General features: G+C 46.5%; 1 protein-coding gene across 1 annotated transcript in view; it reads right to left on the bottom strand.

Moving 5' to 3' along the window:
* Syne2 (spectrin repeat containing nuclear envelope protein 2) overlaps nt 1-13,040 on the bottom strand; it is a 316,624-nt gene that overhangs the window by 79,078 nt on the left and 224,506 nt on the right. The window contains exons 69-78 of the mRNA XM_051147456.1: nt 12,460-12,581; nt 11,310-11,448; nt 9,396-9,527; nt 7,467-7,619; nt 7,165-7,374; nt 5,639-5,740; nt 3,979-4,098; nt 3,649-3,849; nt 1,690-1,863; nt 860-991 (exon numbers count right to left, since the gene is read on the bottom strand). Coding sequence (XP_051003413.1) covers nt 860-991; nt 1,690-1,863; nt 3,649-3,849; nt 3,979-4,098; nt 5,639-5,740; nt 7,165-7,374; nt 7,467-7,619; nt 9,396-9,527; nt 11,310-11,448; nt 12,460-12,581 — 1,485 coding nt within the window. The remainder of the gene's footprint in view (nt 1-859; nt 992-1,689; nt 1,864-3,648; nt 3,850-3,978; nt 4,099-5,638; nt 5,741-7,164; nt 7,375-7,466; nt 7,620-9,395; nt 9,528-11,309; nt 11,449-12,459; nt 12,582-13,040) is intronic.

Raw genomic sequence — 13,040 nt, 5'->3', positions numbered from 1 at the left:
AAAAAAAAAAAGTCACAGAATGAATTACCTTAAGTGAATCTGTGGGCTGGAGAGATGGCTCAGTGGTTAAGAGCACTGTCTGCTCTTCCAGAGGTCCTGAGTTCAATTCCCAGCACCCACATGGCGGCTCACAACTATCTGTAACTTCAGTTCCAGAGGATTCAACACACTCTCACAGACATACATGCAAGCAAAACACCAATGCAAATAAAATAAATAAAAAAATAAGTAATTAAAAAAAAGTAAATCTGCCAAAACTAGTACCCCCACCTTCCACCTCTTAAATAAGATAGGGTCTTATTACATAGTACAAGCAGACCTGAAAACTCACCATGTAGCCCAAACTTGCAATATTCCTGCCCGAGCCTTTCAAATACTGAGGTTACAGGCTGGCTTCAAACACCAGGACTAAAGGGTCCTCTGGATCAGCCTCCTCCATAGTGGGACCACCGGCATGACCTACCATCTGAGGTTTCTCACAGGTTGGGTTTGACATACAGATTATTTTTCTAACTTATTTAATCCTTTAATAATATTTTTTTATGTCCCTGACCATGGAGCTATTGGCAGTCAGTGGCTGTTTTGGGTGTTGTCTACTGGCAGGGTGACCCCATATCCATGTGGACTCTGTCTCTGTCAGTTATTAAATAAAAGACAAATCAAAGCAGTTGGAAGGGAGACATATTAGGGGGTCGGGAGAGCTGGGAGGAGGGACTCCACACCCTCCTGAATTTGTGGTGCGATCAGCACGTTGAGTTTCAACTAAACCTTCCTTTCAGCTTCTGAACCCAGCAACCTCGTCAGCACAGTGCACAGAGCACCACGGACCAGGCCTGTCATCACTGGGTCAGCACGCTACCTGGTAAAATGAGATCCTTTCCAGAAGTCTCTCCTCCGTCTCTTCCACCAAACTCACAGAGGGCAGTGAAGAGGTAAGAACTTCCAGGTCCTTCTCAAGGGAGGCATAGTTTTCATCAAACTCTTCCCATTTCTAGGGAACCAACAACAGGAGTCAGATCCAGGCAATGATGGTCAGAAAGCCACAAACGCACACCGAGGCCAGGAGAAACGGAAACACAGACCCCACGTAGACTCCACGTGTACCCGAGAAGTTATCTAGTGCCGGGAAGAACTCGGTCCCCAGTGGATACAATCCCATTGCTTTTGAAAGGTTTTGTTGTTGTTTGGGTGGAGTGGGTATGTGTGTGTGTGTGTGTGTGTGTGTGTGTGTGTGTTTAAACCTCACTCGTACAGAATGTGTTTATTTGCTTACAGTGCTGGGGATCAAACTCAGAGTCACATACGTGGGTAAGGGTGTCCTGCTGAGGTATGCCTCCTGCCTGGCACTAGTGCTTTAGGCTGGCACAGTGAAGCTGGGTAACTGGAGTGAGAGAAAAAATGCATTGAGTTGAGGTGCCATTGTGAGAGCCACTGTAAAGACCTAGCAGTGGGAGGGAACCTTGTCCTTATTGGGAAAGGTGGAGTGCTAATTTTTGGAAAGCTTTTTGCAGCAGAAGCCTCCATTAGGTTGTTTTTGCCTCTCGTGTAACCCCAAAATCTAGTAGACCTCGCATGAAAGGGTTAGGAGTCTCAGATAGAGCCTGGTCCACCTTCCTCAACTGTGACACGCCCCACTCAGCTAAGGCTTTCATGCCCGACACCTGCGGAGCAGTCTCGGAACACACAAACCTGCAGCACGCTCTGAAGCTGCGCGCCACGCAGGCAGGCCTCTTCCTCCACAGCTCTTACTTCCGCCACTTGTTCCGCCCCAAACCCCTCTCCCTTCTGCAACGAAGGTGGAAACATCTTTGCCGAGTAGGTTTGAATCAACAGCATGTCAGCAACAAGCTTCTGGAAAAATCCCTGTAACGTGGGAAAGGTTTCTAAGATTTATTGCTGAATTGGAAGAATTTGAAAAAAACCAAAGTATTTTAACTCCCCACCCTACCCCAGTTCCTCTGATCAGCCTCCCTCTGGTTCTGGGGGTGGGAGGTGGAGTGAACCTGACGCCACACATATGCTAGGCAAGAGCTCCAAGGCTGAGACATACCCATAGCCCTCTTTTAGGAAGGCCTTGGTCTTGTGTTTCTCTTGCCTTTGTTTCCCAAAGCTGATGCTGTGCCACTAAACCTGGCTTAATTTTGTGTTTTAATCCCTTATCTCGGGAGGTCATATATAGAATTATATCTATACATATACACGTTTATGTAAGCGTGTGCATATATACCTATGTGCATATATAGGTATATAGACTCAAATATATAAGCAAAAGGAGAACTAAAGCAGACCAGGCCCTTGGTCTCTGGAAAAAAAGATGGAATTTTAACAAATGATAGAGAAATAGTATCCTTAAGTAATATTTCGGCCAGATACTCTTATTTTAAACAGCAACCATTGGTGTTAGTCGATTTCAGCCTCCGCTGTGACCGTTCTCGTTTAATTCTTTTGGGCTTTGGAATGTTAGAAGGTAGCTAGTGAATCGGGGAGATAGGCAGTCTTCACATGCTGTTTAGTGTGTGAACCCGAGCAGCCCACAGTAGACAGGCAGGCTCCTCATCCCCAACTCCCCGCCAAGACTCATCAAAATGGCCAAGTGAGGGGGCTTGTAAGGGGTGGCCTGGGCATCCTTAAGCACGGAGGCCTTACTTCACATGTGTCTCCGTGTACCCAGCTGCTGGTGCTAGTGATTTCGGGGAGGGGGGGGGCTCTTATTATGTGAATCCCTTCTCCTACCCCTAGAAATGGACAAATGCATATAAGGATTGTAAAAGCACCAGACAAGAGGCCCAGTACAATGGCATGCCCCACCCCTATGATCCATGCACCACATGATAGCTACAAATAGCACAAAATTTGTTTAAAACGTGTGACTTGGGGGGATGAGCTTGATCCGATTGCCTGGTTCTTGAGTTTAAACTTCACCGATGACAATGTCATCGCAATGTCAAAAGGCTGGACACCACTGTGAGGGTGTTTTCCCCTCTTCCTCTGATGCTAGTGCAGTGTCCACCTTCTAAATTTTCTTAGACTAAGATCTATTTACCAAAGGTCTTGATTAAAATAGGGAATTTCTCCCCCCCACCCCCCACCCCGCCCCGTGTGTGTTTAAGACATGTTCAGATTCTTACAATGTAGTCCCGGCTGGCCTGGAACTCATATGTAGATGAGCTGGCTTTGAACTTACAAGCATCTTCCTGCCTTTACATCCTGAGTGCTAGCATGCACCACCATGCTAGGCTGATCAAGAGAGTTTTGTGTAAGGAAATGAATGGAAAAATGGGAATGCTAAGTAAGGCATTAGACTATAAACCTTCCTTTTGGTTCCAGGCCTCTCCTAACCACCGTGAGTCAGTTCCTCCTGTCAGGTACCCTCAGAGGATGAATATCCTCTTAATAGTAGATTTGCTTAAAGACTCGTGGAAAAATGTCTGCCTTCTCAATCAATGCAAAGCTTCACAGAGATAAGAAATGGAGTCTGTTGTCATCTACAGGCCTGTTCCTAGAGGTTCCCAGGATCTCTGTCCCACAGTAAGACTCTGAAGGAGCCTCTAAATTGCAGAATGTCACGTGCTTCATCAAAGGAGGCAGTGGGTAAATTCTCTTCACACTCAGGGACAGCTGAAGGTTAGGGTCCTGAAGGCGTCTTACCTTGTGATCTTGTAACTGTGCCTGCAAAGCAACTTTACTCTTGGCACGCTGTAAAGGGCCGATGGCAAGCTTTTCTTTTCCAATACTGACTAGCTCCACCATGCCTTGAAGTAAGGCATCCTGCTGGCTCTTGGAGAGGAACGGGCTGCTGAGTTCTACATATCTGGCTCTCAGGATACCCCACATACTGTCAAGAACATCCTGAAATGGAGAAAGCAGATACGCACAGGCAGTTCAGCCAGCCAGGACACATCTAAACTCTTGGTGGAAGACCCAAGCTGTGTCCCTTATGCCCACGGTGCTGTATGGTTGCTTTCTGCCCGCACACACCTCTAACTTGTAGACATCCTGGAGTAAAGTATGAGGGAAACGGAGGCTCTCCCCTTCGTTCCTTAGTTTGGCGACTTGCCTCTCAGAGCTCTGCAGCTCCACTGTATGCGCATCTGCTTTCTAAGTGAGAAACCAGACAAGAGAAGAAAGCCCGCAGTGTGGTTAAAACAGAATCGAACATGGAGGTGCCGTGAGAACACAGAAAGAAACTGAAAGGGAAAATGAAAACCCTACCACAACCCCCGCTCCTGCCAGTACACAGTTCTCTTTGTCAATCTCCCCAAAAGTTCCAGAGTTGAATCTGTTCCCAACATATTCTAAGCACACACCAAACAAGGCATATGTGTATACCAGGGGATTTATGGTCTCCACACCTCAGTGTTCTAAGTGCCCATCTGCTCTTCAGCTCTTCAGCTCTTCAGCAATCCTCCAACCCACTACCTTTCAAAAACTTAATTAGCTTGGGCTGGAGGTGGTAGTGTACACCTTTAATCCCAGCATGTGAGAGACTGAGGCAGGTGGATCTCTATTAATTCAAGGCTAGCCTGGCCTATGCAGTAAGTTCCAGCCCAGCTAGGGCTACATAGTGAGAGCCTGTCTCAAAATAGTAATAATGATGATGATAATCACCATCATCATCAGGGCATGGTGGCTCATACTCAGGAGGTGAAGGCAAGAGAATTTGAATACAAGACCAGCCCAGGTATAAGAGTAAGACCCTTCCCAAAAATCCAAAATGAAACCAAAACAAAGAAAGAATCATCCATTTCCGTGCTGGTGGAGATTAAACCCAGGAGGCTGTGCTTGCTTGACAAGTGTCCCCCCAGGAGCTCTATACCCTCAGCCCTCTGACTCCTTTTCAACAGGGACATGGTATGTCATCCATTGTAAGGGTGCACGCTGCCTTTGTCACAGGCAACTGTTTAATTCAATAGCTTTGGGCTACTGACAGCTTTTACAGCAAGCACTGCTGCTGGGTTCATCCTAAAACAGTTCTGATAGAACTGTCTTTATGCAATTACACTTTTCGTCTGTCTGCCTGGTCTCAAGAAGCTCAGGCTGGCTTTAAACTGTCTATACAGCTGAGGGTGGCCTTGAACTTTTGGTCTTCCTGCTTCCACCTTCCCAGGGCTGGAGTTACATGTAACCATCATGTTTGGCTTATTCAGTACTGGGGACCAAACCCTGGGCTTCATACGTGACAGCCAAATAAGCTACCGATCAAGTGACATCTCCCGCCTCTGATTTTCCCTCTTTGGCAAGAACACAAAACCAGAGCTAACAGAACACCGTGGCTCCTCAGTAAATGAGGGAAACTGCTGCTGGCTGGACGCGTACGTATGCCTAAAGCCCTCACGTTAGTCCACTGGTCACGAGAAGGCGGACTAATTAGAATGTCAGTGGAGGAGCTAAGGGCCTCACTTACCACCACCTTTGACAATGGTGGGCACGTTGAACAACTTTGCCCGTTGACAGGGGAAAACGAACTCCGTTGCTTTAAAATATTGTGCTTGGGGAAGGACCGTGGTGAAGGGCAACATCAATTGCTCTCATCTGAATGGCCACTTAAGCTTCCCCGACTCCTGCCAAGGCTGTCTGGACAAGCAGCCGATGCCCAAGACTCTGGTCTGAGGCCCCCTGAACTCTTTCGACTGTTTACCTGGAGCTGTTTGTTGGTACTCTGCCCGCTGACTTCGTTCAGAGACTGCTGTAGAGCCATCTTCTTTTTAATGAGTTGACTGTATAGTCGCTTTATTTCATTCTGCACATAAAAGAGGCACATGTAGGAAACTAACTAAGCAACCTCGCTTAGGCCCCCTCCTTTTCAACGTTTAATTAGTACTTTCTGGAAATGTTAAACATACACAGATAGAGGCATCCACCCCATTCTATCTTTGAGCTCAATGGTCACTAACCCACAGCTGACCCCCCTGCCCCACCAAGCCCCACCCCGCCCCTGCCCTACCCCGTCCCTGGATCTCTGCTAGACCTAACTTCCCTTCCCTTTGGATTATTTTGAGGTAAACACTAGACATCAAGTCATTTCATCAGTACTTGCAGTGTGCTCCCTATTAAAGGATAAACACCGCCTCTTGCTAAAAACACTAAACCTTTCCTTCAGGGCCACTACTAACTCCTTCACCCGGTTAGTCATGCAGACGGGGTAAGTACTTCTGTACTTCCTTTTGGTGTTTCATAGGGGATATGGCTGAGGTCTCCATGTCACAACAGAGTCTGTAGTGTTTATCACGGGGACAGAATGCAAACCCAGACACCACCACCTTCAATCGGCTGGCTCTCCTACTCTTTACTTTTGTTCCTTAGATTCATATATGTAAACAAACAAACAAACAAGCAAACAAACAAACCACGAGCCATTTGTTCTGGATTTGGCTGATTATCCCCCCAGACGCTGTTCTTCTCCCCTTATGTCTGCTTAACCTGGATTCTAGAAGTTTTGCTGGATTCAGGATTTTTTGGGTTTTTTTTTTGTTTTCTTCCCCCCAGGGGGCAGGGGAGAGTTGTGTGTGTGTGGTGTATGTATACATGTGTGCATGAAGAGGCTGGAAAAAAGTATTTTCTTACAACAACAACAACAACAACAACATCATCATCATCATCATCATCATCATCGTCATCGAGACAGGGTCTCCACTGACCCAGAAACTCACTGTTGTTTAGGCTGACCAGCAAGCTCCCAGGATCCGCCTATCTCTACATTGAGTACTGAGGCTACAAGCATGTATGGCCCATGCCTGGCTTTTACATGGCTGCTCACTTTTATATTTTACAACCAGCACTCTTACCCATAGCCGAGACCCGGGCCCTCAGGTTTGATTTTTATGGGCCGCTGTAAGTTTTATTTTGTTTCCTTTCTTTTTCATTATACAATTCCAGCAGCGTTTTAACTAGTCTGCCTCAAGACCCTCCCTCAGCAATCCTACTCCAGCCCTAGATTATTGTCAAAAACAGCAGCTTATCCCTCTGGCCTAGAAAGTTAAAGAGAACCCCTCTCCATGACAATCTCTAAATACAAGAAAAGAAGCATTGTGTTAGATCATCTTGACAGGGCTTCGTGCTCAAGCAGTTTCGCGCCAAGAACAAAGGCAGGCCCCAGCATTTCCTGCAGGTCTTCCTGTAAGAACTGATGGTCCCTCAGAGTCAGCCCTGCACTCAGCGTCGTACCTGATAGCTGCGGCTGTGGTCAAGGCCAGCCTTCAGGGACGAGCTTCTCCAGGCAGCCTTTGCCTGGGCACGCTCCAGGCTGACCATCAGAGCATCGAAGCATTCAGGTAGCAACGTGGCCTCCTTGCCAGGCCAAGTCACAGCTCTCAGAAGATCATCCTTCTTGTCGCCCAGAGCTAAAGAAAGTTTCTTTAGCTCAAGGGCCAGTTTCTGCAAGATGGAGAGGAGGGAAGACAGGCAGTGAGCTCCGGCCTGATGTGCAGCCACAGAAAAACAGACTGTAGGCGTCAGATGAGCACTACCTCGAAGAGTGCCTGCTGGGCAGAGGCATCCTCTCTGAGCAGCCCAGGCCTCTGCAGCAGCTCCTCCACACAGCCCAGGCACCGACTGAGGCTCAGAAAGAGTTCAAATAATTTTTTATCCAAATTGATGTATGTTTCTTCTGTCAAACTTCCCTAAATCGGGAGGAAAAAAAAGTTGTTAAGGTCCCTTGCCTTCCTAAACCAGTGTTTTCCATATTTCCATTAGAGTGTGCAGTTTCTGTTATATATTTGGAAGAGGAGTTACTTTACGCATTTTAATTATATGTCTATGTATGTGTCCGTGTGGGGGTATATGATGCTCATGGGAGCCAGAGGCATCAGGATTTCTAGAACAGGAGCTTGTAAGTCACCTGATAGCAGCTGCTAAGAGCTGAACGTCAGTCCTCTGTAAGAGCAGCACTCCCTCCCACAGTAAAATATGAATGTGTTTATGAGACAATGGCTATTTTGAAATTTTTTTCTTTCATATATTACATCTCAATTGCAGTTTCCCCTCTCCTTTCCTTCCAGCTCCTCCCTTCCTCCCCCCGCCCCCCCCCCATCCACTCCTCCTCCGTTTCCCTTTAGAAAAGGGCAGGCACACCCCCTCATATCAAGGCTGGGCAAGGCAACCCAGTAGGAAGAAAGAGGTCCCAAAAGTAGGCAAAAGAGCCAGAGAGCTGCTTCCACCGTTAGGAGTCCCACAAGAATACCAAGGTACATGACTGTAACATATATGCAAAGGACCTAGGCCAAACCCTGTCTTGGGGGGAAAAAAAGAGGTGGGGGAACCGCTAGGTGAGGGTCTCCTCAGTACTGGCAGCTAGGTGAAGCTGCAGACGTCCTCCTGCTTCCTGCCTCCACTTTGTTTGTTTGTTTGTTTGTTTGTTTTTCGAGGGTTTCTCTGTGTAGCCTTGGCCATCGTGGACTCACTTTGTAGACCAGGCTGGCCTCGAACTCACAGCGATCCGCCTGCCTCTGCCTCCCAAGTGTTGGGATAACAGGCACGAGCTACGTCCCCCTCAGCCCTTCCTCATTTTAATGCAGACACGGTGGGTTAATTAAGTGAAACTAAGAGAAGGGACATTTATAAGGAAGAAGCCCAGAGGTTAGTTAGGAAGAGAAGGCAAAGTACTGTAAAGATAGAGATGGGTGATAGAAAAGGCAAGTTCAGAGTGTCAGCAGCTATGCACCAACCACTTTGATAAAGCTGAGGCCACTTTGATAGATATGTTTCCACAGGGCCCCTGGGGCTGAGCTGCCTTGTGTTGGTAAGTTGGAGAAAGAGCCACAGTTCTAGTTTGGAACCATCTTTTTCTTTGCCTTGAGTTCCTGACTAGTTACACATATGTTGGGAGTCTGGCATAGCCCCTAAGTTATCAGACTATTTAACTAACCCACTTCCACTCGGCCTCACTGCGTGGCTCATTTCCCTGTGTCTTAGCTGATGGATACCTAACATCACCCCGACGCCATTCAGCTAAACTGACTCACGGTTGCCTATGTGCCTTCCCTAGCCTTCCCTTCCCAGGGCACTCTGTAGACATCACTAATCAATTACCACCCACTCACACACACCCCTCGCTGATCCCGGACCCAGACGCAGAAGTGTTTGCATGTAGTGCTTTTGGTAGGCACTGCAAAATTCACCAGGAGTGACAAGGGCTGGGAGTGGAACTCAGTGAGACAGCATTTGCCTAGAGCATGTGAAGCCCTGGGTTCAAGTCTCAGCACCTCATGAGGTGTCAAGAAAAAAACGAATCCCATTTCTAACCCTAAGACTCATTCCATCATGACTCTGTTATCTGTTCTGTGGAGGAAATTATGACCAATGTGCAATGATGCTATCATATCATATCATCATTCTTTGTTCCAAATGTCACTGCAGCAATGAGGAACATACACAGTTTCTACCTGTATAATTTCTACCTGTGTCTGGATACTGTTTGCTTCTTGGCGTAGATCTTCAAGCTGGGTGGTATAAGTTTGCAGTTCATCAGCTGTAGGGCATCTAAAGTTATATACACTCACGCTGGGCAGAGGGCTCGTCCTTGAGGCCACCTGTTCGGAAAAGAGAAACCTAATTGGTGATAGGCGGAGACGACACCGCTGAAGCTAACGCGAGCAGGTGAGAGTGCCTGAGCATGCAGTCTTCTCTTAGGGAGGTTTGCATCCTGTCAGTATCAAGGGGGGAAAAAAAGGTACATTTAGATATCAAAGAGATGGACAAAACACAAATAATGGAATTAATAAAGCCATAATTTATAGATGTCTGCATATGTGTATGCATTTACTTATCTATTATTTTTGACAGTTCTAGGAACCCAGGGCCTTCTCATGCTAGGCAGGTGCTCAAGCACTGAACTGCATTCTCAGCTTTAATCTTCCAATTTAATAGGAGAGGCATGTCAAACCACAGGCTTAGCCAGTTTTTAAAACTAGTTTATCATGTACTAGTTCATTTACCAGTGGGCTCCTTGCATAGCCAATGCTTAGAATGAGATTTAAATCATGTTTAGGAAAAAGCTGGGCAGTGGTGGCGCACACCTTTAATCCCAGCACTCGGGAGGCAGAGGCAGGCGAACCTCTGAGTTTGAGGCCATCAGACTACAGAATGAGTTCGAGGACAGCCAGGGCAACACAGAGAAACCCTGTCTCAAAAAACCAACAAAACCAGAACCAGTGTAATATATATATATATATGGGTGCATAAAGTTTTGAGGGAGTGGGAGCTATACATCAAAGAAGTTGGGGAAAAGGAAATTGAATATAAGTGGATATGATCAAAATACATTAGATGCATGTATGAAAGTGCCAAAAACTCACTGAGAAAATTATATTTACAAAACAGACTGGGGTGGTAGAGGACTCTCTGGGGGAAAGAACTGATGATAGGCACTTTAAAAGACCCTTATATACATGGTTTATAATTTGATTAACAAGGAGAAACCAAGACAAAGTACTACCTAGGAGGTTAATTCTACTCTGAATGGTCGAATAAGGTTCTGAGCAAGATGTAAATTCCCACCAGACTGGAGATCAGGAAATCACTGAGGACCTTTGTCCAGGCCATCTAAATACATGACTGTCAAAACCTGAGTGCTGGAGGGGCATATGAACTGACAGAAGCCATTGGCTGTAGTCGGTTCTACAGAAGCTTCTGATGAGTGAATGACACGCATACACCATCCTATAGCTTTTCCAGGTGTTTTGCAGAAGTCGGTATATGTCATTCATTCAACAGATGGTCCTCAAGACTCCATATTGCCATGGGTACTGTGCTAGGTACTCAAATGAAAACCAAGTAGACATGGACTTTCTTCTCTCACTGTCTAATGGGGAACACCCAGCCGTTATAGTTTAAATTCAGAGTGTCCCTTGTGGGCTGCTGGCATTTGCTGTGAAAAGTAACCTTAGCGTTATGAGGTCTTTCTGGAGGGTGGAGGCCACCGGGGATGGGATTTGAGGGTAACAGTGTGGCCTTGCTATTAGTCCCGCCCTTCTTCCTGATGCATCAAGATGTGAACAGGACACGTCATAAGCTCCTGTCACCATAGAGGGAGCTGCCCCAGCTGCCATGCCTTCCCCTTCACAGATGACCTCCGGAAACTGAGTCAAAATCATCCATCGTCCCCAGCAACACACTAACTAATGTGCAGGATAAGCAAATGGGCAGTGTAGTGAGCAGAGACACGGGTGCTACTGGGGCACAGAAGGAGGGATGGGCCAGGGGAAGAAGCCATGGGGTTCTTCGGCTTCTGAGACTAAGCGGGTGCAGTGTGTGGGGCACACATGGTTTCTGGATGAGCCCTCACCGGGTTCCCAAGACAGATAGGCACAGACCTGAGGTTCCACGAGCTGAGGCGCAGGGGAATTTGGTCTTGATGCTAGTTCATGGTGAAGACACTGCCATTTATCACCACTCTGGCCCTGGGGTGGCAAGGCTGAATCCAGAGCTGCATTTCCAGCACTAACGGCATTGCTGTTGGCGTGGGGGGAGAGGAGGATGAAAAGAGTTGACACAAAAACAACCTCACATTACATTTACACAATGTCTCATGCAGGATTTAAAAACAAACAATTCTCCTAACAATAAGCATCCAAATGGGGCTTGGGAGGGCTAGAGAGTTGGCTCAGTGGTTAAGGTCATTTGCTGCTCTTGCAGGGGGACCCAGGCTTGGTTGCCAGAACTCATGGGAGCTCATGACCCTGCCTAAGTTCAGCTTCAGGAGATCTGATGACCTCTTGCTGACTTCTGTGGGCACCAGGAACACAGGTGGTACACATATATACACAAAGGCAAAACATTCATACTTATCAAATAAATAAACCTAATTTTTAAAAAAAATGAAACTGGGGATCTCACTCAGCTGGTAGAGTGCTTCTAAAAAGCATGACAGCCCTGGGTTAGACTGCCAGCACCACACAAGCCAGGAGGGAGGATCAGAAGGTCATGTAGCAAGTTTGAGGCCAGACTAGGTTACACAAAACCCTGCTTAAAACTAAATAAACAAAAGAGAAAACAAACAAACAATACAGCCAGGCTGTATAATCCCAGTACTCAGGGAGGCAAAGGCAGGCAGATCTATGTGTTCAAGGCTAGCCTGGTCTACAAAGTGAGTCCAGGACAGCCAAAGCTACCTGTTTCAAAAAACAAAACAAACAAACAAAAAACAACAACAAAAAAGAAGAAAACAAATGAAAAACCTAACAAACAAAACATCTAAAACTGTCCAACATATTTAAAAATGCTTTATCTAAGGCTGGAGACACGGCTTGGAGGTTCAGAACACTGGCTGCTCTTCCAGAGGACCCAGGTTCAATTCCCAGCACCCATATTTTGGTTCACGATTGTCTCTAACTCCAGTGCCAGGGGATCCAACCCTCTCTTCTGGCCTCCTCAGGCACCAGGCATGCAATGGCGCACAGACATACATGCAGGCCAAACACCCACACACATAAAAATAAGAAGAGAATTTTTAAAATGGTTTACCTTGAGGCTGGTTGCTGATTTGCATCTTTATCCTCTTGGCAATGCTGCAGCCATGCTTTCTTAGCATTAAGCTCTGTGAACTTGATCAAATCTTTCTGTTCTAATGGTTTTAACTCCAGAATCTGTAAGTGAACACAGTTTAAATGGCTTCCCCCATCTAGTTTTTCCAACTGGCACTCTAAAATATCTTCTGCTGAAATCATCTAGTTTTGCGCCACTTCCCAAGTCATTGCCACTTTCTTTTCTCATTTGTTTATTTTGTTATCACCTATTTCCCCAAAACTCAGTCAAAAGCTATGGCTGTGGCTCTCTGGTGGAGCTCTTGCCTCCCATGTGCTAAGTCCTGGGTTACATACCCAGCATTGCAATCAACAAACAACCCCAAAGATACAATGAACAACAAACACATAAACTAACCACACAACAGCCAAGTGTTGTTCAAACTGTGTTGGATGCACATGGAAAAACTATTAATGAACATGCTTTGAGACAATGAGCAACACAGGGCTGCTGTTACAGAGCTAAGTTTGCCCTGGAGGTGGCCACTTAGTTTAAGATGCAACCTAGTGAAGGATCAAGGT

The sequence above is a fragment of the Acomys russatus genome, chromosome 1 (genome assembly GCF_903995435.1).
Source record: "Acomys russatus chromosome 1, mAcoRus1.1, whole genome shotgun sequence".
NCBI classification, from domain to species: Eukaryota; Metazoa; Chordata; class Mammalia; order Rodentia; family Muridae; genus Acomys; species Acomys russatus.
This window is presented reverse-complemented; position numbering and strand designations above follow the sequence as displayed.